Consider the following 26,089-nt stretch of genomic DNA (forward strand, 5'->3'; position numbering starts at 1 on the left):
GGGAATAAAGGGTTATGGGGAAAAGGCAGGAAAGTGGAATTGAGGATTATCAGATCAGCCATGATCTCATTGAATGGTGAAGCAGCATCGATGCCTACTTTTGCTCCTATGTCTTATGGTCTTATAACCCACATCTCCCACACCAATCTTTCAGCCATGTACTCACCTCTTTAATTTTATTTACCTTATGCCAATTTGCACCTGGTTTAGGTAATAATCTAGATATTATTACCGTTGAGGTTCTGCGTTTTAATTTAGTGCCTAGCTCCTCATGCTCTCTATGCAGAATTTCTTTCCTAGTTCAACCGATGTCATTGGTCCCTACATGGACCATGACAACTGGATCCTCCCCCTCCCATTCCATGTTCTTTTCCAGCCCTGAGCAGATATCCCAAACCCTGGCACTGGGCAGACAACATGGCCTTCTGGATTCTCGCTCTTGGCTGCAAAGAACGGTGTCTATCCCCTTGACTAATCTGTCCCTTACTACCACTACATTTCTTTTAACTCCACACACTTGAATGGCTTCCAGTACCATAGTGCCATGGTCAACCTGTGCATCCACACTGCAGCCCTCCCTCTTGGCCACACAGGCTGCAAGAACTTTGAACTTGTTGGCTAGTTGCAGGGGTTGAGGCTCCTCCACTCCCACTTCCTTGATCCCCTTACCTGCCTGTCACACAGTCACACCCTCCACTGCCTGACCACTGACCAAAACAGATGCGCTAACCTAAGGGCTGTGGCTGCCTTCTGGAACCAAGTGCCCAGGTAACACTTCCCCTCCCCGATGAATCAGAATGTCTGTGGCTTAGCCTCCAGCTCAATAACTTTGAGGCAAAGCTCCTCAAGCCACAGACACTTACTGCAGATGTGGTTACCATGGATTCCATTGGCATCCAGGGGCTCCCAGATGTTGCAGCCATGAAACATCACCTGTCCTGCCATCTGTGTTGTATTAATTACATTTTTTTCTTAATTAATTTGTATTTCTCCTCTTCATCAAACTCCTTCACTCACCAGACTTCCAGCTTGACACCCTGTACACCCAACGCAGCACTCAGTGCAGACCCAGCAGCACTGAGGGAACACTATTTTTATACTTTCTGAGAAACAAATGAGTCAAGCTCTAAAATCCAGTTTAAATTAGCTAGTAAGAACATAAGGAATAGGAACAGGAGTGGACCATTCGGCCCCTCGAGCCTGCTCCACCATTCATTAAGATCACAACTGATCTTCTTGTGTTTCGATTTCCACATTCCCATCTACCCCCGATAACCTTTGATTCCCTTGTCTAACAAGAATCTATCAATCCCTGCCTTAAAATATTCAGTGACCCCACCTCCACCACCTTCTGAGGCAGAGAGTTCCAAAGTCTCACAACCCTCTGAGAGAAAAAATTTCTCCTCATCTCTGTCCTAAAAGGGCGACCCCTAATTTTAAAATAGTGCCCCCTACTTCTGGACTCACCCACAAGAAGGAAACATTCTTTTGACATCTACCTTGTCAAGGCCATTCAGGATCTTGTATCTTCAATCAATTCACCCCTCATTGTCCTAAACCCGAGTGGAAACAAGCCCTGTCTGTCCAACCTTTCCTCATAAGACAACCCGCTCATTCCAAGCATTAATCTAGTAAACCTCCTTTGAGCTGCCTCCAATGCACTTACATCCTTCCTTAAATAAGGAGACCAAAACTGCACACAGTATTTGAGGTGCAGTCTCACCAATGCCCTGTATAACTGAAGCATAACATCCTTACTTTTATGTTCAATCCCTCTCATAGTAAAGGATAGCATTCCATTAGCCTTCTTAATTACTTGCTGCACCTGCATACTAACTTTTTTGACTCATGTACTAGAACACCTAGATCCCTCTGCACCTCAGGATTATGCAGCCGTTCCCCATTTAAGTAATACTCTGCTTTTTTGTTCTTCCTGCCAAAGTGAACAACTTCACAATTTCCCAAATTCAACCCAACTCTCCAGCTACCTAATTAACTAGCTGCAGCTGCTCAGAGAGCATACATATCCCTCTTTAAAGCTGGAATAAACTTAACCTCTCCTAACTTAGAGTAATTTGTAGTTGATTGCTAAAATAAAGAAACAAAACAACACTTTAGAGAGAAATTAACCCTTAAAACCCCCTCACTCACCAGACTCAGCAGCACTCAGATCTCTCAAACAACATCACAAAATGGATTATCTAGCCAATGTCACGTTGCTGTTTGTGGGAGCTTGCTGTGCGCAAATTGGCTGCTGCGTAACAGTGATTACACTTCAAAAGTACTTCATCTGTTGTAAAGCTCTTTGGAGTGGTGAAAGATGCTATGTAAATTCAAATCTTTCTCCTTTCTGTTTCACTCATCTAGATGTGTCAGAAGATGTCAGCTACATTTGACATTTGCTTCAACTGACAAAACTGAAAAAGAAATTCTGTGCTGCATAAAAAAAAAAATCACAATTAACAAACATTACTAGCATTTTGCTGAGTATAGAAAAGCTATGGAATCTATATTGATGTGAGGTTTTATGGACATTAGGTATAAAATTATGTTTTATATATATTTAATCATGTTATGATCCCACCTGATGTTACTACTGGGCAAGCCTGATCCCAGGTTGATAGATCCTAACTTTTATTTTTGTTTGTTTAGACAGGTGGAGAGTAGCTGCTGAACAGAGTCACAGTAGTCAGCTGATGAATGTTACCAAAAGAATAAAACATTTATTCAACAAATAAAGATGAACTATATTACATTACTCCTTCACCCACAACTATACATTTACAGATTTGTAAGGATAACACGAGTTACAAAAGCTATCTTATACTCTAATGTCCACAGTAAGTACACACTCCATGTAAACCAAAAGGCAACCTACGGCCAGACACACCACATTCTGAAACCGGGCGACAGATGTCACCCAACCAGATGCTATGTATCTCTCCTCCACTCCCTCCAGACACTTATCACACCGTGAGCCAACCGGTCTCACTGAATTCCGTTTTTCACATAATAGTTTCCGATCTTCACTCTCCAAGAACTCGCCTTGGACTCTTCTAAACCGACACTTTCTCTTAGACACCTTCCGCAAGGGTTCACTTCCATTGTTTTGAATTCTCCTTCTGATTTTACTCTCCCCTGGGTCACCACATGCATTCATGCTTTCCTCCACACAATCTCTCTCACTGACTCAACTGCCAATAGTACACCACTGCTTCACATGCCCTTGGCAAAGAGTTACAGACCTTCAGTTGTCTCTTTGGGCCTTCTGACTTTTCCCAAGCCTTTATCTCTTTAAGCTTGAAGCTTGGAGCCTTTCTCTGCTCCTGACTCTTCACTTAACAGGACCTTTTCCAGGTTTCTGTCCTTCCTTTGACTTGAAGGTCTTCTTGGGACTTTCTCCTGTTTCACTTCTCTAGATTTGGGGACTTTATTCTTTAGCTTAGGACTTGCTATCTGTCCCTCTAGGTTGCTTCTGCTTGGCAGCTGTCTTCAAAACTGAACTCACAACTGCTGTTTCTTTATCTTTTCTGTGTGCATGTGTTTGTTTGTGTGTGGGTGGATGGGGCCTGCCTCTCTGGACCCCCTGTTGCCAGGCAACATCCCAGATATTTTCTACTCTTGTTTGCTGAACTTCTCTTTAGAGTTGTAAAACGCGTTAGAAATCCAGGCATCTTTTAAAGTGAAACTAAAACTCAACTTGACCTTGTCTTAACACACAAATACAGGAATACAAATCAAACTTAACCTTTAAAGCTGAAACTCATCCCTAACACCCACAAATACAAATACAACTGTCTCTATTTCCTAACAATCATTAGCAGGCACATGTGCAATTGCATAAATTGGCTGCCACATTTCCTATTCTTAAAAAAAAAACACAATTCACCATGGAACACTTTAGGACATCCTGAAGTAATCAAAGGCCCTGCTTTAGTGCAGGTTTTCATCTTTTTTTCTTTGTACTGTGACAAGTAGGGGCTTCCTTGATAATTTTGCTTCCCCTGGTGCACTGAAAGTCTCTGTGGCATAAATAATTAATGGCGTTATCATTCATCACACAGTCAAGACCCAAATAGCATTAGTTGTGTCACAACATCTTGTATTTATATTGTGCCTTTAATGTAGCAAAATGTCTCAAGGTACTTCAGAGGAGTCCTATTTTTACAAAATTTGATACCGTGCCACAAAAGTGTATATTATGGCAGATGGCCAAAAGCTTGGTGAAAGAGGGTTTTAAGGAGTGTCTTGAAGGAGCAGAGAGAATTAAAGAGGCAGAGATGCTTAGGGAGGGAAATCCAGAGCTTAGTGCCACAGCAACTGAAGACAAGGTGACGGAGTGATTAAAATCCAGGATGCGCGGGAGGCCGCAATTGGCGGAACGCAGATAATCTGCGAGGTTATAGGGCTGGAGGAGGTAACAAAGATAAGAAGGGGTGAGGCATAAATCATACAGAAAATTTATATACTAAATGTAAAAAAAAGTCAGTTTATTTTTATCTAGATTTGCCATAGGTAAGGTCGCATATGCTTTAAAATCACAAGCTCACGTCACCTTCAGACCCTACTATTATGGCTGTTACATTTAAGAACCGTGTAAGAGTATCATGGTCAGTCCATTCGGAGATCAATGGGCTATCCGTCTCTGAACAAAATCTTTTTGTGCTACAAGAAAACAACAACATCTAGTGAGTTTCCCTTAACTCTTTACATATGTCACTTGCCTCCCTTCACGTGGGAGCACAATTGGCTGATTAGTGATTACGCTATTGTTTCCACAGTTTTATTATTAATCAAAACAAAACAACAATCTTAAGGAAACTTCATTTTCAATGTTTAAATAAGACCTTTTTTCCTGCTGCTAATAACACGGGCTCAGAGTAGCAGAACTTACCCTGAAAAATGTTTTTGAAGCATTTCCCTTCAGAATAATGTAAGTGCAGCGGCAGCTTCATCAAGTCCAGCCTCAAGGCTGTGCAGATACTTAAAATGAATGAATGGTACCAGGGTTGTAGAATATCTATTTCATATCTTATGCCCAATTATGTTACGAAAATAAAGCAAGCTAATCTTTCTTTCGAAAAAACGTATTGAAGGAAAATCTTAAAAAGCTGTCTCGGAAATGTGGAAAAATAGAATTAACTGTGCTTCTTTCACAGCATTGTGCAACAGTGGCTTACAGCAGGGCTCTGGACAGCCTGCTCTTTGACCATACTTAGCTGTTCAAAGCTTTTGTCAGTGAGCTGCTCTCCAGCGCTTGACACTGCATTGCAATAACATAAGTATTGCAAGGTTTATTAATCACTATCCAACACAGGATTGCTCTGATATTCAAAGCGATGTAGCTTGTTTCTCTGTTAATTTATATGCTTTTAGACAACTACATCTTAAATTTCAGATCAATGTTGTATTGCTCCATGTACCCGATGAAGGTGAGATTAGAACCAAACCTTCGTGTTACTTAAACTTTGTTCATGTTGTAATCCATCGCATTTTGTATAGTGCTTGTTAGGAACACTTTGGGGGGAAAAAAAAGTCAAAATATCCCTGAATCAGTACAAAGGAAAAAAAAGATGAAAACCTGCACTAAAGCAGGGCCTTTGATTACTTCAGGATATCCTAAAGTGTTCCATGGTGAATTGGTGTATTTTTTAAGAATAGGAAATGTAGCAGCCAATTTGTGCAACTGCACATGTGCCTGCTAATGATTGTTAGGAAATAGAGACAGTTATATTTGTATTTGTGGGTGTTAGGGATGAGTTTCAGCTTTAAAGCTTAAGTTTGATTTGTATTCCTGTATTTGTGTGTTAAGACAAGGTCAAGTTGAGTTTTAGTTTCACTTTGATGGGTAATGGAGGCATTTGTAGGAAGTAATAATCAGTAGTGATATAGATTTAGCACTGAGGGCAGTTTATAGGTCTGCATTATCCTTCTGCAATCTTCTTGATGTGCTAAAATCATATTTCATTCAACATTTTTTAAAAGCACTCGTGGTGCGCATATTCTACAGATTAATTAACCTCAGCCCTTGCGGTAAGATTTTTTTTGTAACTTTACTTGTTAAGTTATACCCTTGGCTCTTTTCAATACTCTCTGCCCTCAGAGTTGAGTAGGAGTCCAGTGCACAGGGGGAAAGGTGTATTCTTTCTCCCTTTCACGTGAAGGGATATCTTGCAACGGGCAGACTGATATTTGCTTACAATCTCATGTGTGTTTATTATTTCAGTCGGAGGAAGATATATTGACATGAGCCATAACTGCAATCATTCAGGAAAGCTCTTCACCCAAGATGACCTAACAGAGATATATTGACATGAGCCATAACTGCAATCATTCAGGAAAGCTCTTCACCCAAGATGACCTAACAGAAAAATTAACAAGCAAGCAGCATTCAAAGTCCCTGTAAGGTCGACTCGTAACTGCACCGAGCCTTGCAGGCCAAGCATGTCTCTGGTTCAACAGCCTCTCAAGGGCAATTAAGGGTGAGCAACAAATGCTGGACTTGCCAGTGAAGCACTGATCCCATGAAAATAAAAGACTGGGTTGAATTTTACTGGGCGCCTCCACCTGCCTCAGCCAAAAAGTCGATGCGGGGGGGGTGGCAGCAGAGCCTGCCGAGGTGAAGAACAGATGCCCCACAGCCACTTAACAGTCAACTGGCCATGAATAGACTGGAGTAAAGTTTCCAATCACAGAGCTTCTTCCTCAAAGAGCTGTTGGCCAATCCGATGCTGCTGGTAGGGGGCAAGGGCAGGTGTGTAGGTGGCAGGCAGGCCACTCACTGGAGTTTACATGCCCCCCCCTGCCTTCAAATCCACCTGTGGAGGAGCTTAAAATCAAGCCCCCGCGTTTGTGCCAAGTTAGCTAATTATTGCTGAAAAAAGAGACATGTCGAAGCTTTTTGTCTTGCACTCATCAGGACATTCCACAAGAATACCAATATAAGGGGAGAACAACAATTTATACTCTATGTGAAGAGAGTGCTGATTGGTTGGCAAGTGGCATTGCCATGGAGAATGCACCAGTGATGGTGACTGAAGTTAACTGTCAAACATTGTTTGAAATTTAAACCAGGCAGCTTGACCCTGATTGGTCAAGACATTAAATTTCAAACAATTCTCGGCAGTTAACTGTCACCATGAGCTATAATCAAATATTTCAGCAAGTCGGCCAGCTGCGGACATTGCGGATTTGTGCATTTATGTTATCTTTCCATTCATAGATGTCTGCCCCATCGGAGCAAGGGGGGGAGCAGCTGCAGAAGGAGCAAAGCTGCCCCCAGGTTCACAGAGATGGCACTCGGTGCACTCCTCCTTGCAGTGGAGGCTCGAGCTGTTCACCTCATCCCGAGCGGTGGCAAGAGGAGGGACCACAGGCAGACACCAGCTGCGCGGGAGGAGGTGGCCGAGCATGTCTCGAGTGTGAACGTGGTCAGGCAGGGCTTGAGTCAGTGCTCGAGGAGATTCAATGGCCTCGTGAAGTCAGCAAGGGTGAGCATGACATCAATATGTTTCCAATGTGGGGCACGCGTGAAAAGCACATCCAGCGGGCGTACCGGGTACCCAGCTCATCCACAGTTGCATGTTTGCACAGACGCACAGCTTTCTTTAATCATGCCTTGGATCATTCCTTGCAGTTATGAATCAGGCAGCTCAAAAACTGCTCAAACTGCAAAGCCAGAACAAAACGCGGAGAATGCTGGCAGAAGTCAACAGGTCTGGCATCATGTGTGAAGTGGGAAACGTAGGGCGCCGGTTGCAGTGATGATCAATTCCTCCGAGATTTGAGGGGGAGCCGTGCTTACTGGAAAGTTTCACTCGGCCCCTCTCTCTCCACAGATGATGCCAGGCCTGGTGGCATCCACCAGCATTCCCCGTGTGTGTAATTCTTTTCTTTCATTTTGGATGGTGCTTGATTGGCACGATAACATTTACCCGACGGAGGACAGGCTTAAGCCGACCATGCGCTCATCCGATCATGTTCCTGAGGCACTTGAGTACTTGAGTGTTAATGCCAACTCTATGAGCGGAGTTTTCCGTGCCCGTTGGCGATCGGTGTGCTCGGCAGCGTGAGCGGTCAACATGGTGAGAAGGCCAAAAATTGGATTCACGTCACGAAACCAGTTTGCAATCGTTCGCTCAGCCCTTTGATGGTCGGCCATGTTCCCCGCCATCGGGTGTCGGAAACCTCATTGCGATACATCTGTATATCATCATAAGGGTAGCTCACCGAACTCATCCCCCCCACCTCATGCTGGATCGTCCACCCACGTGATTACAGGCCGACGTGTTTCACAACTGAACATAAGTGACGTGCACTTGGCGAGCTGCACTCCGCTGGGGACTTTGAGGTTTGTTTGCCTACCTTCCTTCGGGCAGCACCCACAGTCACCAGCGCCAGGCCTCGCAGCCAGTACAACAGCACTTTTAGGGGGGCTCATGAGCAGGTCTGTACCTACTAGTACCTACGGCCATAAGACGGGAGTGGCTTTATACGGCTGCAGGGCTAGGGCTTGCTTGGGGAAGGGGGAGCAGTGGCCTCAGGCCAGGGAAGAGGCTGCAGGACGAGGGCTGTACTGGGGAAGGGGGGTATCCCAGGGTTTGTGTGGGGCCACATGTTGATATGTGCGAGTCGGCCTCAAGATGGTGAGGGCTGAGGAGACAGTCTCCAGAGGAGATGAGGCCAGATGGAGATGTGAGGGTGTGTGTGAGAGAGTGAGTGGTGATGTCCTTTGAGCTGGCAGTGAGTGAGATGGACTTGAGTGTGTGAGGTTAGAGTGATTTGATGGTTGACTTACCCTGGTGGCATGGATGATGTCATTCATCCTCTATCTGCATTGGATGGCCAACCTCTTCTGTGCAGCATTGGCACTGATCACCACTGCCATCACTTACCAAGCTGGAGTGGTAATGTAGCTGCCCCTCATCCAGCCAGAGCAGGGTACAGGACATCACAGCGGGCATCCACAGGGTCCAAAAGGTGCTCGAGGGCTACAGTCCTCTTGGGTAGAATTTTCCCACCGTCGGTCGGGGGGGGGGTGGGACTGTGCGGGCATGGACCCAATCGGCACTCCCGATCGGGTCCGCGCCGCCATCTTACGCGGGTGGCCAATTAAGGCCCGCCCAGTGTGCCATGCGCCCGGAAGCGCTGAGTGCTCCCTGTGCGGGCGGCGGGGGGTTCCCTGAGTCGAGGCCTGTGCTCTTTCACGTGAAAGAGCACAGAAATCTCCTTGAGGCACAGAGGTACCTCAGGAAGATTAGTTTAAGTTCCAAAAATTTTAATTAGAAAAAAAAATTTAAGACATGTCCCCTCATGTAACTGGCAGTGAACTTTAATGAAAAAATTTATTTAATTAATAAACCCTTCATGAAACCTTATCCCGCCCGTGGATGAGGTTCCATGAAAAATGTAAAGGCCGCCTGGGCTCTTCACCTGCCCCCCACCAGCCTAAAGGTTGGACAGGCAGCTTTCTCAATAGCCTTAATTAGTTCATTAATGGCCTTAACAGGCCTTTGACTGTTCGGCGGGCATGCAGCCAAGTCGGCTGTGCGCCCACTGAACTTAAAATCTAAATGGCGCGCGGTGATGTGGGGACGCACACCCGACATCACCTGGCATCATTTTACACCTCAGCGAGCAGGCCCCACCCCCGCCCCCCCTCGCTGAACCAAAGATTCAGCCTCTTGTCTTTCGGGGCCATGTCTTCTTTGCTGCAGTCCCGGGCTGGAAGCACTGAATGCGGCTGTAGTTTAAATGTGTTGCCTGGCGTGTTGAAGCAGCAAGGTGACAGCGTGGCAGGCGAATTGGAGCCCGACCTCCACGGAAACGGCCTGTTTCCCGGGAATGCATAATTAATGCGGTGGGTACGACGCGAGAAGTCTCCATTGCGGCCGATGGGTAAAGTGTCATTTCACCTGCTCGCTACCGCACCTCGTACAAATCTGGGACGATTCCGCCCTATGTCTAATGATTTCAGGAGACGCAAGCTAAGAATGCCAGCGAGCACTCCCGCACCGGTGGCAGAGTCACAAGGCTCGAGATCCCCACCACATTTGAGGTACAAGCGCTGTCCCTCGCACCAATGCAGGGGTTAAGGATTATAGACATCGGTGAGATTGGAGGGCGTCCTGGTCCTGGTGAGATGGTTGAGGCATCATACTGGGTGATAGGATGAAACGATCATGGTGACTTGCAGGTGTACTGGTGAAATACATAGTGTTTAGTGCTGGGGTTGCACAATCAGGACACTTGGCAAGCGTCATCAGAGGGTACAAGTCTTCGTTCATGGGATCATAGTTTCTGCAGAGTTAATTAATGCACGTCTGGCTGGGTGAAAGTGTATCTGTGTTAAGATTCAGACATGATGCTTTTAGCAGCTGATGACCCCCCTGAAATAATTCTGTTCCTTACAGGAGAAGTCTCGTCAGTGCTGCCTCCATCAGAGAATATAGAAGAACCTCCACCCTCCTCTGAGGATCGACCCTCGGAGGGTGCACTGTCACACCCCCTCTCAGCATCCAGCACCATTGCAGGAACTGGTACTTTGGCAGGGTTCAGCGTGTTGGAGAGGGCTAATATATGCACTGGTGAGGACACTTCACAGTCACAAGTGCGGCTCCCAGACAGTATGGAGCAGCAGTCCTCAGGCAGTCGGAGGAGTGCCTGGGGTGAGCTCGAGTCGAATCATGAGCCTCTGGAGCCGTCTGTAAGGTGGAAGATGCTGGATGTGCAGCGCCATCCGTGAGGATATGGATGTGCAGGTCCATGGAGATATGGTTGGTATACCAGAGGCGTCGTGTGCTCTGTCCTGGACTGTGGAGGTGTCCATCCAGGCCATGTACACTGTGATCACCCACTCTTCAGAGAACCAAGCCTCCACCATGGACAGACTGGCGACTGTCCTGGAGAGGTCAGCCGAGCACATTGCAGATGCGATTGTCGGGATGCGCTCTGACCAGCACACCATTGCCCTGGCTCTGAGCTCAGGGCTCAGGCCCAGGGCGACAGGGGAACTGGGAGCTCGGTTGCCCACCCAGCTGCTGGAACCTCACCGGCTGGCAGGGAGGACCAACCGGTCCTAGTGGCGAGGGATGAGCAGCTGCAACCTCCATCTGTGAGTTCTTCTCCTGGAATCTGTGAGGGGAGCGGCATCTCCTCCGTCCAGCAGCCATTGACACAGACCTTGACCAGTGCCATGATGACTGAAGACCCACACGCATCTGTGCAAGAGTCGCCTGAAGTGACTGGCACCTCAAGGCCTAGATTGCCCGCCAAAGTCATCCAGGGCAAGGGATGTGGCAGATCAGGTGCCTCTCTCCAGTGCAGATGCAAGCAAGGGGGGAGCATTGCGTTGGAACACACGTAAACATTTCTGTCATTATTCACATTGCTCACAATGAGGGGCACAGGGGGGTGAGATCCCTCATTGTCATTTGTTTGTTAATTGCTCTCATTAAACTGTAAAGTCACATTTCCTTATCCGGTGTGTTATTTTTCAGCGCTGGGAGATGTTTGACTCGTATCTGTGGATGAAGGTAGGATTTCCACATTTGAGAGAGGGCTGAAGAAAATGAATATTCCTGTGGGTTATTGGAGGCGTCTGGCTTGTGAGGGCTTTGGGATTTGCTCTTTGTAATTGGGAGATGGGGAGGACCTGTCTTCTCACTTATGTGACGTTGGAGTTTGGCAGGGCTCCACACAAACCGCTGCTGTATTAAGGCTTCCCTAGCCTCGCGGCTACCTGCTCGCTCATGGCCAGGCACATGCACCACGGCATTAGCCTTTTCCCCTGCCTCATCCTCTCCTTCGTCCTCAGATGACTGCTCCCGTTCTGGCCTCTCATCATCCTCCACAGTGTCTCCTCTTTGAATAATTATGTTGGGGAGGACACAGCAGACCACAACCATCAGGGAGACCCGTGAGGGGGAGGGACTGCAAAGCACCTCCTGACCTGTCAAGACATCTGAAATGCATTTTCAGAAGGCCAATGGTCTGCTCCACAATGGCCCTGGTGCTGGTGTGACTGTCATTAAATAGTCTCTCTCCCTCAGTTCTTGGGGACCTCACAGGTGTCCTGAGCCATCTCTTCAAAGGATAACCCTTACCTCCCAGAAGCCAACCCTCCAGTGCATGGGGCCCGGTGAAAAGAGCTGGTATTTGCAAATTCCTAAGGATGTACGCACCATGGCTGCTGCCTGCAAACCTGGCGCACACCTGCATGACACGGTGTTTCTGGTGGCAAACAAGCTTAACATTGATTGAGTGGAAGCCCTTTCTATTGATGAACGCACAGGGCTGCCCGACAGAAGCCTTGATGGCCACATGGGTGCAATCAATAGCTCCCTGCACCCTGGGGAAACCAGCAATTGCTCTAAAGCCTCGGGCCCTCTCCATCTGGCTTTGCACATCGGTGCTGAAAGCTGTGTAATTTCTGACCCACCGGGACATTGCATCAGTGAAGGCCTTGATGCAGTGATGTGCTGCCGGCTGGGCTATCCCTGCAAGGACCCCGGATACTGCTTGAAAGGATCCTATAGCAAAAACGTTGAGCACCACTGTCACCTTCAGGGCAACAGGCATCGGGTGGCCCCCGAAGCAGTTTGAAACAACCTATCTAGACAGCAGCTCACAAAGGGACACGCCAGTTGCCCGAGGGAGCCTCAGCCTTCTTCGGCACCGAGTTTTTGTCATCTCGAGGTAGCTGGAACGCTGCCCGTGCACCCTCGGTGCTGCGAAATGTCTTTGTCGCCTGCGAGGAACCTCTCCAGGCTCCGCCTGACCATCAGGCCCCTGGTGCTAGTTTGTCCCCATCCTGAGGAGCCACTGCCTCCAGGGCCTCCCTCTGATCCCGAGCTCCTCTCACCCTTCTCCTCCGTCTATTCTTCCTAGTCCTCCTCACTGGAGGCTGTGCCTCCAACTGATCCCCATCCGTGCAGGAGAGATTACAACACTCACCCCGGGTTGAAGGAGAGAATGGTGGTTTCTGAAGACGCCTCCCAATGAGAGGACAGTCCTTCTAAAGAAATGTAATCCAAAATTCTGCAAGGCCCAGTTAAGTGAGTATTCCCTGTAACCAGAGCTTCCTGAATTGCAAGGCTGAGACTCTGCTGTCAGCCGCAGTTTAAAAACCCACCCTAAAACAAGCCTGGCCCCTAAAAAAATGAGTTTCACACCTGACGTGATTCAGACCTTGGAGGCATTTTATTGCCTTCTGCCTGTATTATTATGTGCTTGTGGATTGCCTCAATAGGTATTTAAATGGACATTTAAATAACATGGGCGGGTTCCTGACCTTTTGACCCTCTCGCGCATGGCACTTTCTAAAACGAGCATGATGACTTCGGGAAGGCTGCCACAATGTCATCACGCCCGATATTACATTCCACAAAGCAGGAAAAATTCAGGCCATAAACTCCAAATTATCACTGGGATAACGAAAGGGGAAACTAGATGGGTTTTTTTTTCCCACACAGGAGTGTTATTAGAGTATGAAATGCATCGTACATTGAGGCTATAACACAACAAACCTAATTACATCATTTAAAAGTGAATTGTACGGATCCGCGATAACTGAAATGAAAAGGAAATGGAAAATTAAATTGGAAAATTGAGGAGGATAGATATTAGATTGGTCCAGTTGAAGGACCAACCCTAGCTGGCAAGCTCCCAAAATAACTCCCTTCTATTCTGTAACTTCGATGATTCCTATCACAAAATGATGTGCACATTGTGAACAAAAGAACTATCTTCTCTTCTGTAGCTGGGCTGAGTAATTTCAACTGCAAATATCATAGAAACAACATTTTCTATTTTTATCAAATTAACAGAACAATAAAGTGGTACTTGAATATTAGCATATTCATTAGAATATTAGCACTTGCAGCATTAGCCTGCTTATTACTCCCCGTATTAATTATCTATGTTCTGGGCATTTGAATGTCAAATCATCATTGTCTATCAGGTCATTATTGAAATGACCACTTTATAGAAACGAATTCCATTCTGGCTCGCTTTCATCCCATGTGACCACTGTTTATTTCATTGAAATTAACTAAAGGGACAGTTCCACTTTTGGTTTGACTACAAGACACATGGCTAGAAGGTTAGAAGAAAGCTGATTAGAAGGCCGCCTTCAGTTCTCTGGGTCTTCGTCTCAGTTGTATAAAAGCCTACTAGTCCCTCTTGCCCTCACCCTCATCCCATACCCCCATGCCACCTTCATGCCCCCCTATACCCCCCTCCATTGTTACTAACCCAGTATCCACTATGCGCAGACCTCAGAAGCCATGTGGAGATGAAAAAAATCAACTTCTAACAATCTAAGAGAGCTCTCATTAGTACACACTTGATACTCAAAAAAATGGCTCATTCATGAAACCCATTCAAAAATGTTAAACTTCTTCAAGTGGTCAATCTCTTGTAAAAGCAAATAAACACGTATCCACTCGCAAGAGTAAAAATCCCTTCATCCTTCAATAGCCTCTTAATACTATCAAAATGTGAACTCAGCCCCTTGCTGAGGATCTTTTGAAACACAGTTGAGCATTCCTAATGTGCTCAGCTATAATAACAACCTTTGGGAAATGTCAACAATAAGGTCTGTTGAAACTGCAGGAACAAATAGCTAATGGTCTGTCCTAAGCTACACCAGTTGGTCTGTCAATTAATGCATTCTGGCAGCTGGTGTCTGCTTTTTTTACTCTAACTGAAAGCTGCAGCCTGTTTTTTTTAAATGGTTAGGGATTGAAATCACTTTTAAATGACATTTAAACAGACAAATCTGTTCTTCAAGAGCCTCTTCCATAAAATCTTGGTTCCCACACTGTGGGTTAAGGCCCTTGGAACCGCAAAAATGGGGTCCGTTTGAACTCAGCACTAATTTCAAGTGGCCCTGCTGAGTTTGTATTTCCCACCTGTGTGATTCAGGGCCCACTGCCTTTCCCGTGCCAGCAAAAATGGGGGTGGGACTTCTGCAACTTGGTCACCTTTATCATTTTATAAGCCTTTGGAGTTGGGCTGACTCCACAAGAGTCATATGGACTCGAAATGTTAACTCTGTTTCTCTCTCCATAAATGCTGTCAGACCTGCTGAGGTTTGCCAGCATTTTCTGTTTTTCATTGTTGGCTCAAATTTTAGCTGGTGAGATTGGTTTCACTTCATTTCATAGGCACAATGAAATCCCTTACCTGTAATTCTTAATTCAGTAGTTCTTCTCACCAGCTTGTTCTTATACTTCAATTCACAGGTGTAATTCCCCAAATCGTCCTCTTGGACCTCTTGTATCACAAGGGTGTTCCTCTTTTGCAAAATTGTACTTCTCCATGATTTAGGCAAACATTCCTAGGATAACATGGGATTAATAAGAAAAAACTGTAATAAGTATATCCATTTGTTTTGAATTAGCTATTATAGCACAATATATATAATAAAAATTGTGCTTTTCTCTAGACAGCCCTATCTTGAAGCTTATTCATTTGAAGATAATCTATGCACGGACTGACCTGAAATGTGCCAATACCCACATTTGCTTGTTTACCATTGTTCTCTCTCTTGTTCTATCTAATTTGGTCAATCCTATAGGGGAGCTCAGCTGCCTTCCTTCTCAGTTGCAGGGAAGGGCCTCAACCTGAAACTTCAGTCTATCTTTTTTTTTAAATTCTTGATATGTTATACCTTTCAGAAAAGAGAGAATGCACAAGGGTGTTGAACCAATCTGAGGGGATTTGCAAAAGGCTGAAGGAAGACTGAAGCTTTAACAGATCAACAGAAGGCAGGGCCATTATTTTGGGTAGGGGAACAAAACCGCTCCATCATGGCCACTACTGGGGCCCCACTCTATAATATATCTTATGGTGGCAAGTTTGGAAAATTGTTAGAATTAAGCCCAAGCACTTTATACTAGTGTTGGATCCCAAGAAGTGATGGACCTATGAAGAACAGTTGAGTGTTTTGGTTCAGTCTGGATTTGTTATTTCAACATATAAAATGTTGGAACAGTGACTACAATTGTTGGATGGCAGTGTTGAGTTTTGGTAGCCGAGCAAATTCTTGAACTATGCATTTTCTCATATAACAGTGTCAGTTGGTGCATTCAATAAGAACATGTCACACATTTCTTCCATGCAAAGGTCACATTCAAGGTCTCTACCCAGCCCAATTCAAAATTCTGAAGAAGAGAGATTCATTCCAGGTTAGTCTGCCAAAATATTGAACATTGTTAACATGTCCTTTTCATCAATTCTGTAAAATACCACAAATGCTCCACAACTATTTAATCATCTCTACTTAATATTTTTCCTGATAATCAATCTCACTTTTTGTCAGATAATCATTCAATGTATTAACACGTATTAACTCTGAAGACCTTTCCATCCATCACTGTTAGCAAAGGAAATTCCAACAGCTGACTGGCCTTGTGCGAGATTTGATTATCTTGAAAGTACATCCTCCATTCTTGCGAACACGACCGAATTTAAAAAAAACTTACATCCACAATATTTATTCTTTTCATCAAAAAGATTTCAGGCAAGTTGGCTCTCGATTCTCTTTTGTTCATTAAACCCAAATTCAGTTTGCTTCATTTATCCTTACAATTTAGAGTTATAAATTCCAGATTTCCCAAAGAGGCAATCAGGACCTGATTTACCTCCTTAGCATCCTCGTAGTTTAGTAAATGATTGAAGATTGCATCCCCATCTTTCTCCTGTTCACTTCTTTCCATTCTATAAAGCCTGGTTCCCATGATAAAATGCATTTTCTTTTGCTTCCATACTAAAATCCTTGAGCCATGTATATGCATTTCTCAAGTCTATTGGAATATTTTCCATTTCCTCTCTGTTGTATATTTAATCATATAGATTTGCAAAATTGCTTTTGAACAATGTTAAAGAAATGGTTGCAAAAAAAAAGCCCTGTGAAACTACACTAGCAACATGTTTTTGAGGCACTGACTAATTACCCATGAGGTTAGTTAGGGCTGGTTATTTAATATGTTGAGGTACAGATCTAATTTACATGGTAAGATTACATACTATATACATCACCGCAACAGGCCATTCAGCCCAACAAGTCTTTGTTATGCTTGACACAAGCCTCCTCCCATCTTCATCATCTAATCCCATACACTTACCCTTTTAATCCTTTCTCCCTCATGTACTTATCCAGCTTCCCCTTAAATTCATCAACTCTAGTCCCTAATTAAATGGTGGAAGAGAGTCAAGTGGCTGAATGACCTACTCCTGTTTTTAACCCTGTTTTATTTTTATATACAAGATATGGCAACAGAGTTGGGGGTGAGACTTCAAAAGCTTACTTCCCAGAGCCACTTAATAACCAAAGTCTGCAATACCTCGACAGCTAAAGGAGCGAAAGCGAATGGGAAATGTTGACATAGAAATGCATAATGATGATTTGTGCCACAAAAACATAACCAAAATCAGGACAACTGGAAGCAAGGTTTGTGAACAAAAGTGTCTACCCTATGGCAGAATTTTAATAATATATAGATTATATCATGTTAATGTAAGTAATATGCCTTCAAGACAAACTCTTGCTTCAAAATTCAACTAGATTATCTACTAAATTCAACTAGACTAGATCTGGGATGATTTATTATAATGAAGCATCTTTATTACCTTGTACCAAACAATATCGAGATCTTGGTCTCCTTTGATGAAGTCTTCAATATCTGGGCAGAAGAGTTCTTTACTTTTAGTAACTTCAGCTTTCTCCAAATTTCGGATCATACTATTGTAGCAAAGTCCTGAGTCCTTTTCTGCCACTGTCAAGGACATTGTAACCTTCATGCAATACGTTGAGTTTCTGCAACAAGAGAACGTTTTTATATTTCTAATTTCATTTCAGGTACTTCAGAATTTTTTTTTTAAATTAAGAAGAAATATTGATTCTTGGCAAGAGGCCATCTGTAAGTAAAAAGCGCTGCACAGAAATACATGAAATTTTAATGAAGCTTCAAATCAAGTACAAAACCTTGAATTTAGCAATTTTCTTCATTATTAATACTCTAATGAAAATGCTTTCCTATTATGCTTCTGTTTTTCTGGTTCAAAAAGAACAAGTGGTTGCGGTCCCCAGTAATCTAACAGTTTTCATTGAGGTAATAAGACTTGAAAAAATCCAAAAAGCCGAATTCACTACCTGGCATATTGCATAGAATTTACAGCATAGAAGCAGACCATTTGGCACAATTGGTCTGTGCCAGTGTTTATTCTCCACATGAGCCTCTTCCACTAAATGTAATGTAATGTTCAGCTCAAAAACCTATTTATTCCTTGGGTACTCATTCTCCTTTAGTTATTTCTCATCTTTGTGTTAATCGCCTAGGACTGTTTCATTTATAAGCGTATGCAATGTCTATTAAGGTTACCATGGTATCAGCTGTGTCAAGAAGATATAAAAATGTCTATAATGTTATTGGAAACTATTTTAAAATAGAGTTTAGTGTTGTCTGTGGCTATGTGTGTGTATGTGTGTGTGTGTGTCTTAATTGGAGTAAAGTCAGCTGGTCTAGAGGCTTTGATGTATAGAAGAGAGGTAAGGTTTGAAGGCTATGGGCCAAGTGCTGGTAAATTGGATTAGGTAGGTTGGTCAGGTGTTTCTCATGTGTCGGTGCAGACTTGATGGGCTGAAGGGCCTCTTCTGCACTGTGTGATTCTGTGATTCTGTGAAATGGTAATCAGATAAATATAGGGAAATGGAAAGTGAGGTGTAAAGGGGGCAATTTGCATTTTTAAATAGACCATTCAAAGGGGCAGGTGAAATATTATACCCAACCAGGTGAAGCTCAGAAACGTGTTTTTTCCCCCCCAAAGCTTACTAGTAAAGTGGGTATTATGAAAGGGTTTTATTGTTAGAAGATTGAAAGTTAAAAAAATCTAGTGACAATGAGAATTTGCATTCAAAGAGGGAAATATGTGTAAAGGAAAAGAAGGCTGTTGGTAAAAGGAGGGGGGATTCTAAGATCTAAAGCCTCCAGCCAGTAAGCCTCAAGTCTGTCTGAAAGACCCAGAGCTGAAAGAAACTCATGTTGAATGCAACTGTCCACGGTGCGCTTAGCCAGGGGTTTGTTTAAAGTTATGTGTTTTACTGTTGTATTACTGCGGATCTAACTGAGATTCAGATTAATTAGGAGATTTTTGTAGTTATTATAGTAGTAATTTTGTAGACATAGGTATGTGCTTACAATCTTTCTTGTATTAATAAATGTTTAATTTAGTTTTATAAAAAATCCTCTTGAGTCTTGGTGGTCTTATTACTACTGAATTCAAAGCCTGCACCTCAAAACATACAAATTGCAAAAAATGGGTTATGACAGTTGTTTGAAGTTTTCTGCTGGCATTTGAACAACTCAGCCTTTACCATCAGCTGTGTCATAATAGCTGTGGCTCAATATACCCACACCTCTAAGTCAGAAGGTTGTGGTTCAAGTTCCAATCCAGTACACGAAAGAAAACATAATCATGTAATATTCATGCTACAAACAACATCATGGCATCAATGCATTTAAGCTACAAAATCTGATCTATTCAATTATAACGGCATTATTTGGTCTCACTGTAGTTTAAAGTTAGTGTAATTTCCCAATTCATTCAAAGTTACATGATTTGATTATATGGTTGAAAATTTAAAAAGCAGCTCACCCCATCCACTACTTTTAACATTTAGTCTCCCCACCACCAATGAACAGTGGCAGCAGTGTGTACCATCTACAAGATGCACTGCAGCAACTGGTCAAGTCTCCTTTGACAGCATCTTCCAAACTTGCAAGCTCAACCATCTAGAAAGACAAGGGTAGCAGATGAATGGGAACATGACCACCTGCAAGTTTCACGAAAAAACAAACATCACCCTGACTTGTAATTATATCGCCATTCCTTCTCTGTTGCTGAGTCACCTGCAACTCCCTCCCAATAGCACTAAGGGTGTACCTACACCAGATAGACTGCAGTGGTTCAAGAGGGTGGCTCACCATCACCTTCTCAAGGGTAATTAGGGATGGACAACAAATTCTGGTCTTATCAGAGATGCTCACATCCCAAGAAAAAAAATTAAAATCCCATTCTGTAATAAGTTTGTCAGGGCAATGTTGAAGGTGCAGACATGGGACTCAGGACACCTTGGTTAAAACGGTCAAGTCAAAAGAATTGTTGCTTCTGACTGCTATCCAGCAACTCCTCCTGGACTTGCATGTGCAGAGATATTAGCTGTGGACTGTTTTTGCTGGCTTGTGGCAGTGCTGGTGATTGAACAGTCTCACACAAGAAGGTTCACTTGGGTGAGGTACTGAAGGATGCACTGGGCCCATAGAACTGTAGCCTGGCAAAGAGTCACTGGATCCAGAAGGGGAGTGGAAGCAACTGGCAGAGAGAGGAAGTGAAGCTGAAAATGACAAATAGTTCTGGCTTGCTGCATCTCACTTTCCCCTTCAGAGACACCACATATTGCGAGTGATTTATGCCTTGGGCATGAGGTTTGGAAAGTTCTTATCTTTTTTTTGTGAATGATTACAATAGTCAATACAACCAGACATAACTTTCTGACAGTGACTGGATGTGAGGCAAAAGAATTTTCTAGACATTTTGCACAAATGAAATTTCAAGATGCTTTGGATTTTTATTCAAAAATATTTATAGGCTGCTAAGCAAAGTAAAGCTAAGTAAAAACAGCTTCATTTTTGCAAGTGGACATAAGTCCAAACTTTCGGAATGATTATTTACACAGCTGATTCTACCCTAAGAAGTCTGGTCATGTTATCTTCTTTAGACAGTATTTTATAAGCTCAATTACATATTCACGTTGTTTCTTCCATCTATTCATTCAAGAAATAAAAATATCTTCAGGGTACACTTTCGCTAAGAAATGGACTAAGAATCCACTTGTTAAACACTCCAGTTGGTGCTATGTATTTATGAGAAATGTTATACTGTAAACTGACCCCCTGTGGCATTGCTCATGGGTGACTTGGAACTCATGTGACTTATAATGTTTAATTGCTAAAGTGGCCACTTCCCTTAACCACTACTACTCAGCTATGTCCTGTGCCCACTCAACCCTCCAAGGTATGTGCACTCATCTAATTCTGGGCTCTTGAGCATCCCGGATTTTAATCATCCACCACTGGTGGCCATGCCTTCAGATACCTGGGCCCCAAGTTCTGGAATTCCCTCCCTACACCTCTCTGCCTCCCTACCTCACTTTCCTGCTTCAGGATACTCCTGTAAACCCACCTCTTTGACCAAGCTTTTGGTCCTCTGACAATATCTCCTTATGTGGCCCAATGTCAGATTTTGTTTTTTAATCCTCCAGTGAAGTGCCTTGGGCCATTTTATTATGTTTATTAGTCATTTTCTGCTGTGAAATAAAACAGTACTTTCCACTGTAAACTGTGTAATGCTATCAGGGAATTTTCAGAAAAAAATATGGGCGAATTATTCTAAACTATCAAACATTCTTCCAAAACATTAATTCAGGGAAAGTAGATCAGAACTATTATCTTAAATCAATAAGAATCTTGCTCATTTTTGCAAAAGACAGATTACTACTACATTAAGATTTCAATGGTTCTGGGTCTGAGGAACAAACGGTGAACAGCAGTTTACATTTTAAAATGCACCTCTCTAACAATGGAGATGCTGAGAGTGAGAAAGAACCAGCAAGCCACATCATTTGCCTCCTAGATACTTATGTGGAGTTTCAACACTAGCGGTGAAGTTATGATTTAACTTTGTAGCAAAGCAATATTAGCAACAAATCAGCCCACTTCATTAGCACCCCATCCACCACCTTCAGCATCCAGTCCCTCCGCCACCGACGCACAGTGGCAGCAGTGTGTGTACCATCTACAAGCTGCACTGCGGCAACTCAACAAGGCCCCATCGACAGCACCTTCCAAACCCACGGCCTCTACCACCTAGAAGGATGAGGGCAGCAGATAGGTGGGAACACCACCACCTGCAAGTTCCCCTCCAAGCCACTCACCATCCTGATTTGAAACTATATCACTGTTCCTTCACCGTTGCTGGGTCAGAATCCTGGAATTCCTTCCCTAACAGCACCATGGGTGTATCTACACCACATGGACTGCAGCGGTTCAAGAAGACGTCTCACCACCACCTTCTCAAGGGCAACTAGGGATAGGTTATAAAAATGCTGGCGTAGTCAGCAGCGCCCACCTCCCATGAAAGATTTTAAAAAACGAATTGAAACTGGACCAGTTTGGCATTTTGTCAAAGATGTGAGGCTGACTGTACAAAATAATCAAACATCACTTTAGCTTTGCAGCTGAACTGCACCCAGTGCCACACCTTTTTATACATTCTTACATTTTGAACAGTAGAAAAGAAGTGATTGCTCTATTGGTTAGCTCCTCCTATTAGATAGCAGTCAAGCCCCAATGAATAAATACTTAGGCACGTCTCTGGAAAGCTACATCTTCCCCCTGAACAGCGCGTGATACCATTCAGGAACTCAATGTAGTTTGGTCATACCAGATACCAGTTCCAAACAGCACCCGTGCTACGACTGCACCACAAGGAAACCCAGGTTTTAAAAAAAATTCCATTCTTTAGCTAGTTTACATTTTTTGTATAGCACAATGTGATTTGGTCTTACACACTGTCTAGATTTACATTACTTAGCGGCAATAAATGCTCAGGTATATTTTATTTTGTGTTCCCCAGGTGCGAGGCAGAGGAAAAGGGAACAGATACCAGTGCTGTCTGGTTTGGGTCCCTATTGCATTGAATCTACTTTGGTCAACCCACTGTTGAAGTTACATCAATGGGAAATTTCAAAAGAGATTGACAGATTTTTGTTAGGTGAGTGCAATAAGAGATATGGAACAAAGGCAGCCAAATAGAGTTAAAATATAAACGGCCATGATCCAGTGGTGGAAGAAATTGAAAGGGCTGAATGGTCTATTCCTGTTCCTATGTTCCAACAGCATAACTGGGCATTCACTTGTAGTAGATTCACATCCATGCTTGCATTTAAGTGAATTGTGAGGTGTAGTTTTCAAAAGTTCCTCAAACTTCCTCTACAGCTAGTCAGTCAGTGTGGGCTCTAAGGCCCACATGGACTGTAGCTTCTGTTGAGGTCCCAGGCCTTTGGGTCCAACTCTGCAGCGATACCTGATGCTGTCCTCCAGGCCAGGTTCCACTCCTGGCAGGGGGTCCAGCCGGGGTGGGTGTGGAGAGGTAGCAGGGAGCAGGGGGAGGCAGCAGCCTGTACCAGGAGTGGTTCAGGGCAGGACACTGGTGTGTGTGCTGCTGCTGGTATGATAGGCACCAGCACCTGAGCAACACTGCACACCCTGGATGCCCAGAAGGAAAAAAAAAGGTCCACTTTTGTGTTCAAATCCAATGTCAAAAGTGGCTAACATGTACACAAATGCAAGGAGGGGATTCAGCATGATGGTTTTGTAGTGTGCAATAACAAACGCACTTTTACATCTTGGCACAAATTCATGTCACAACATAAAAAACGTTGCTGTCAACCATTTGACTCATGGTTGTGATTAATGGGGTAGATTTAGTGGTATGACTCTAAGGAGCTATTTACACTGTCTCTTTTGCAGACTAAGGTAAGCCATCTCCATGCTTTCTGAATGGAATCATTAATCAGGTGCCATTTCCGATATAAAAAGTTGACTGGTGCACAATAATGGCGCTCTCAAGCTTATATTATCTGGCATCCAACTAAGGAAGTGCTCAGAGATATCCTTTGTGCAAAATCAAAGATCATATAATGCCAGTTAAACAAAACTAATGAATTCCAACGAGTTTGATACGACAGCGTAATTAAACATGGATAGCTGTTAAACTGTTATCTACTTTTCAACAGTTGCTGTTCGTGTTGGAAAAATTGGTACCCTTGAAAAACCTATTAACAGTTTTGGCCCACTGATGATACAAATTGATGTCATCGGAATGTTATTATGGATTGCCACTAATTTTCTCTCTGCTAATTTTTTGCACTAAAGTGGGATACTTTTGGTAGAAAGTGCTAATGGAATATTTATCCCTTCTCACCAATGATCTGAAAATGTGTTTTTTTTCTCCCCCCACCCTGTTAGGCTTATTAACGTCAAGCTCGTGTAGAGTACCAGAGCTGGAGAGCTAAACGAAGGGTTATTTTACGCCAGGTCAAAGGTTAGAACTGGCATCAGTTTATCAAAGGCAAGGGTTTCAAAATAACCTCGCGACACATAAATAGGTGAATGATTTGGAAGGTTGTTCTGTTGACATGGACGGCTGGAGGAGAAGGGGAATAGGGAGAGACGATGGGCTGGGGGTTCAGCTCGGCACAAGTGTGAAATAACGCGTGATGACGTCGGGCCAGCGACCCATTGTCGTCGCGCACTGGCGCGATATTCCGGTCGGCGGGCGCGCGCAGGAGTTGGCAGCTGCCCGTCGTCAATTAAGAGGGCTGTTAAGCCCATTAATAAATTAATTAAGCTGAATTTTCCCTGCCCGTCCAGCCTTACGGTTGGCGGGTGGTGGGTGCAAAGGCCGAGTGGCCTTTGGATTTTTGAGGAAACCCCTTCCACAGGCGGGACGAGGTTTCCAATGTTTACTAAAAATAAAATTCAAAAAATTTAAATCTCATTTTTAACATGTCCCTGCTCATGTGACAGGGTCACGTGAAGGGGACATGTTTACCTGGATTTTAAAATCTTTATTTTGAATGTTAGAAATCTTCAGCCCACCCCCGGGGCAGCTCTCTGCCTTCAGGGGGTTTTCGCTGCACGTTCCCCCGCACCTGCGCTGACTTCCATGTTCGCCCTCCTCCGCACCTCCGGCCCAGGTAGCGCTGAACGTTTCAGCGTGCCGTTAATTGGCCAGCCAGTGTGAAATCGCAGTCGGTGCCCGATCGCAGGCGGTGGTTGGTTTCCCAGCTGCTCCTGGGCCCGCCCGCCAGACAGGGTTAAAATCCTGCCCAGTATGGGTAACGTAAGCAAAGCAGGAAAGCGATTGCTTATGGAGCTATGTGTAGTATTGTGGACCGAAATGGATAGGAACCCGAGGTAAAGAAAGCTAAGAAATTAGTCAAGAGAGTTAAAATGGAAAATAGTATTCCGATATAAGATCCTAAAGGCGACATATGGTATCAAATGATCAGGGATAAGCAAAAAAAAATTAAATGGTACATCTTTTTCATGCCCCTGCATGAGACCATGGGGAGTAGAGTGAGTTAAGATACGGGCAGCAGAGTTTTAGATGAGCATAAATTTATATAATGTGGAAGATAGGAGGCTGACCAGTAGAGTCTTGAAATAATCAAATCTAAAGATAATAAAGGCATGGATGAGGGTGCAAGAGCACTTAGCAAAGTGCCAAGTGAAACCCACCCTGTCTTTCCCATTGGGCAACATTTTCCCCCATCAGGGGGGATGTGCGGGAGTGGGTGCGGGCAGGTGGGTTCCCGATTGGCGCCCCCGGTTGGGGACGTGCTGCCATTTTACGTGGGCGGGCCAATTAAGGCCCGCCCAGCGTGACGTCCGCCAGGAAGCGCTATGCGCTCCCTGTGCGGGCGGGGGGTGGGGGGGGTGTGGGATTCACTGAGCCAGGAGTGTGTTCTTTCACACATGTATGCGAAAGAGCGCACTCATCTCCCTGAGGCAAAGTGCAGCCTCAGGGAGATCGGCTCAAATGTGAAAAGCTGTTTAAACAGTAGAAAAAATTTCGCTGCCATGGCCCCTCATGTTTAAATTAACTTCTAATTTTAAATATTCAGAAATTTTTTAATCCCTCAGGAAACCTCATCCCGGCCGTGGATGAGGTTTCATGTTTTTCAGAAGCCCGCCAGGGCTCCCGGCCTGCCCGCCAACCTTAAGGTTGGACAGGCAGGCCCATTAATGATTTCAATTACTTTTTTAATGCCGTTGACATGTCGGCGGGTGCGCCTCCGACTCGGCTGCGCACCCGCTGACCTGAAAATGTAAATGACGCAGGGTGACATCGGGACACCCGCCCAACGATACCCGGCATCATTTTATGCATCGGTAAGCAGGCCCCGCCCCTGCTCACCAACCAGAAGATGCAGTCAATTATCTTTGTGGAGTCAATAGAA

At 44.2% G+C, this 26,089-nt stretch overlaps 1 protein-coding gene across 1 annotated transcript in view; it reads right to left on the reverse strand.

The window, feature by feature from the left end:
• il1rapl2 (interleukin 1 receptor accessory protein-like 2) overlaps positions 1-26,089 on the reverse strand; it is a 979,321-nt gene that overhangs the window by 436,690 nt on the left and 516,542 nt on the right. Inside the window, exons 3-4 of the mRNA XM_078546280.1 lie at positions 17,635-17,821; positions 15,187-15,340 (exon numbers count right to left, since the gene is read on the reverse strand). Of these exons, the coding sequence (XP_078402406.1) occupies positions 15,187-15,340; positions 17,635-17,821 (341 nt within the window). The remainder of the gene's footprint in view (positions 1-15,186; positions 15,341-17,634; positions 17,822-26,089) is intronic.

This window comes from Cetorhinus maximus, chromosome 8 (genome assembly GCF_964194155.1).
Source record: "Cetorhinus maximus chromosome 8, sCetMax3.hap1.1, whole genome shotgun sequence".
In the NCBI taxonomy this organism is placed as follows: Eukaryota; Metazoa; Chordata; class Chondrichthyes; order Lamniformes; family Cetorhinidae; genus Cetorhinus; species Cetorhinus maximus.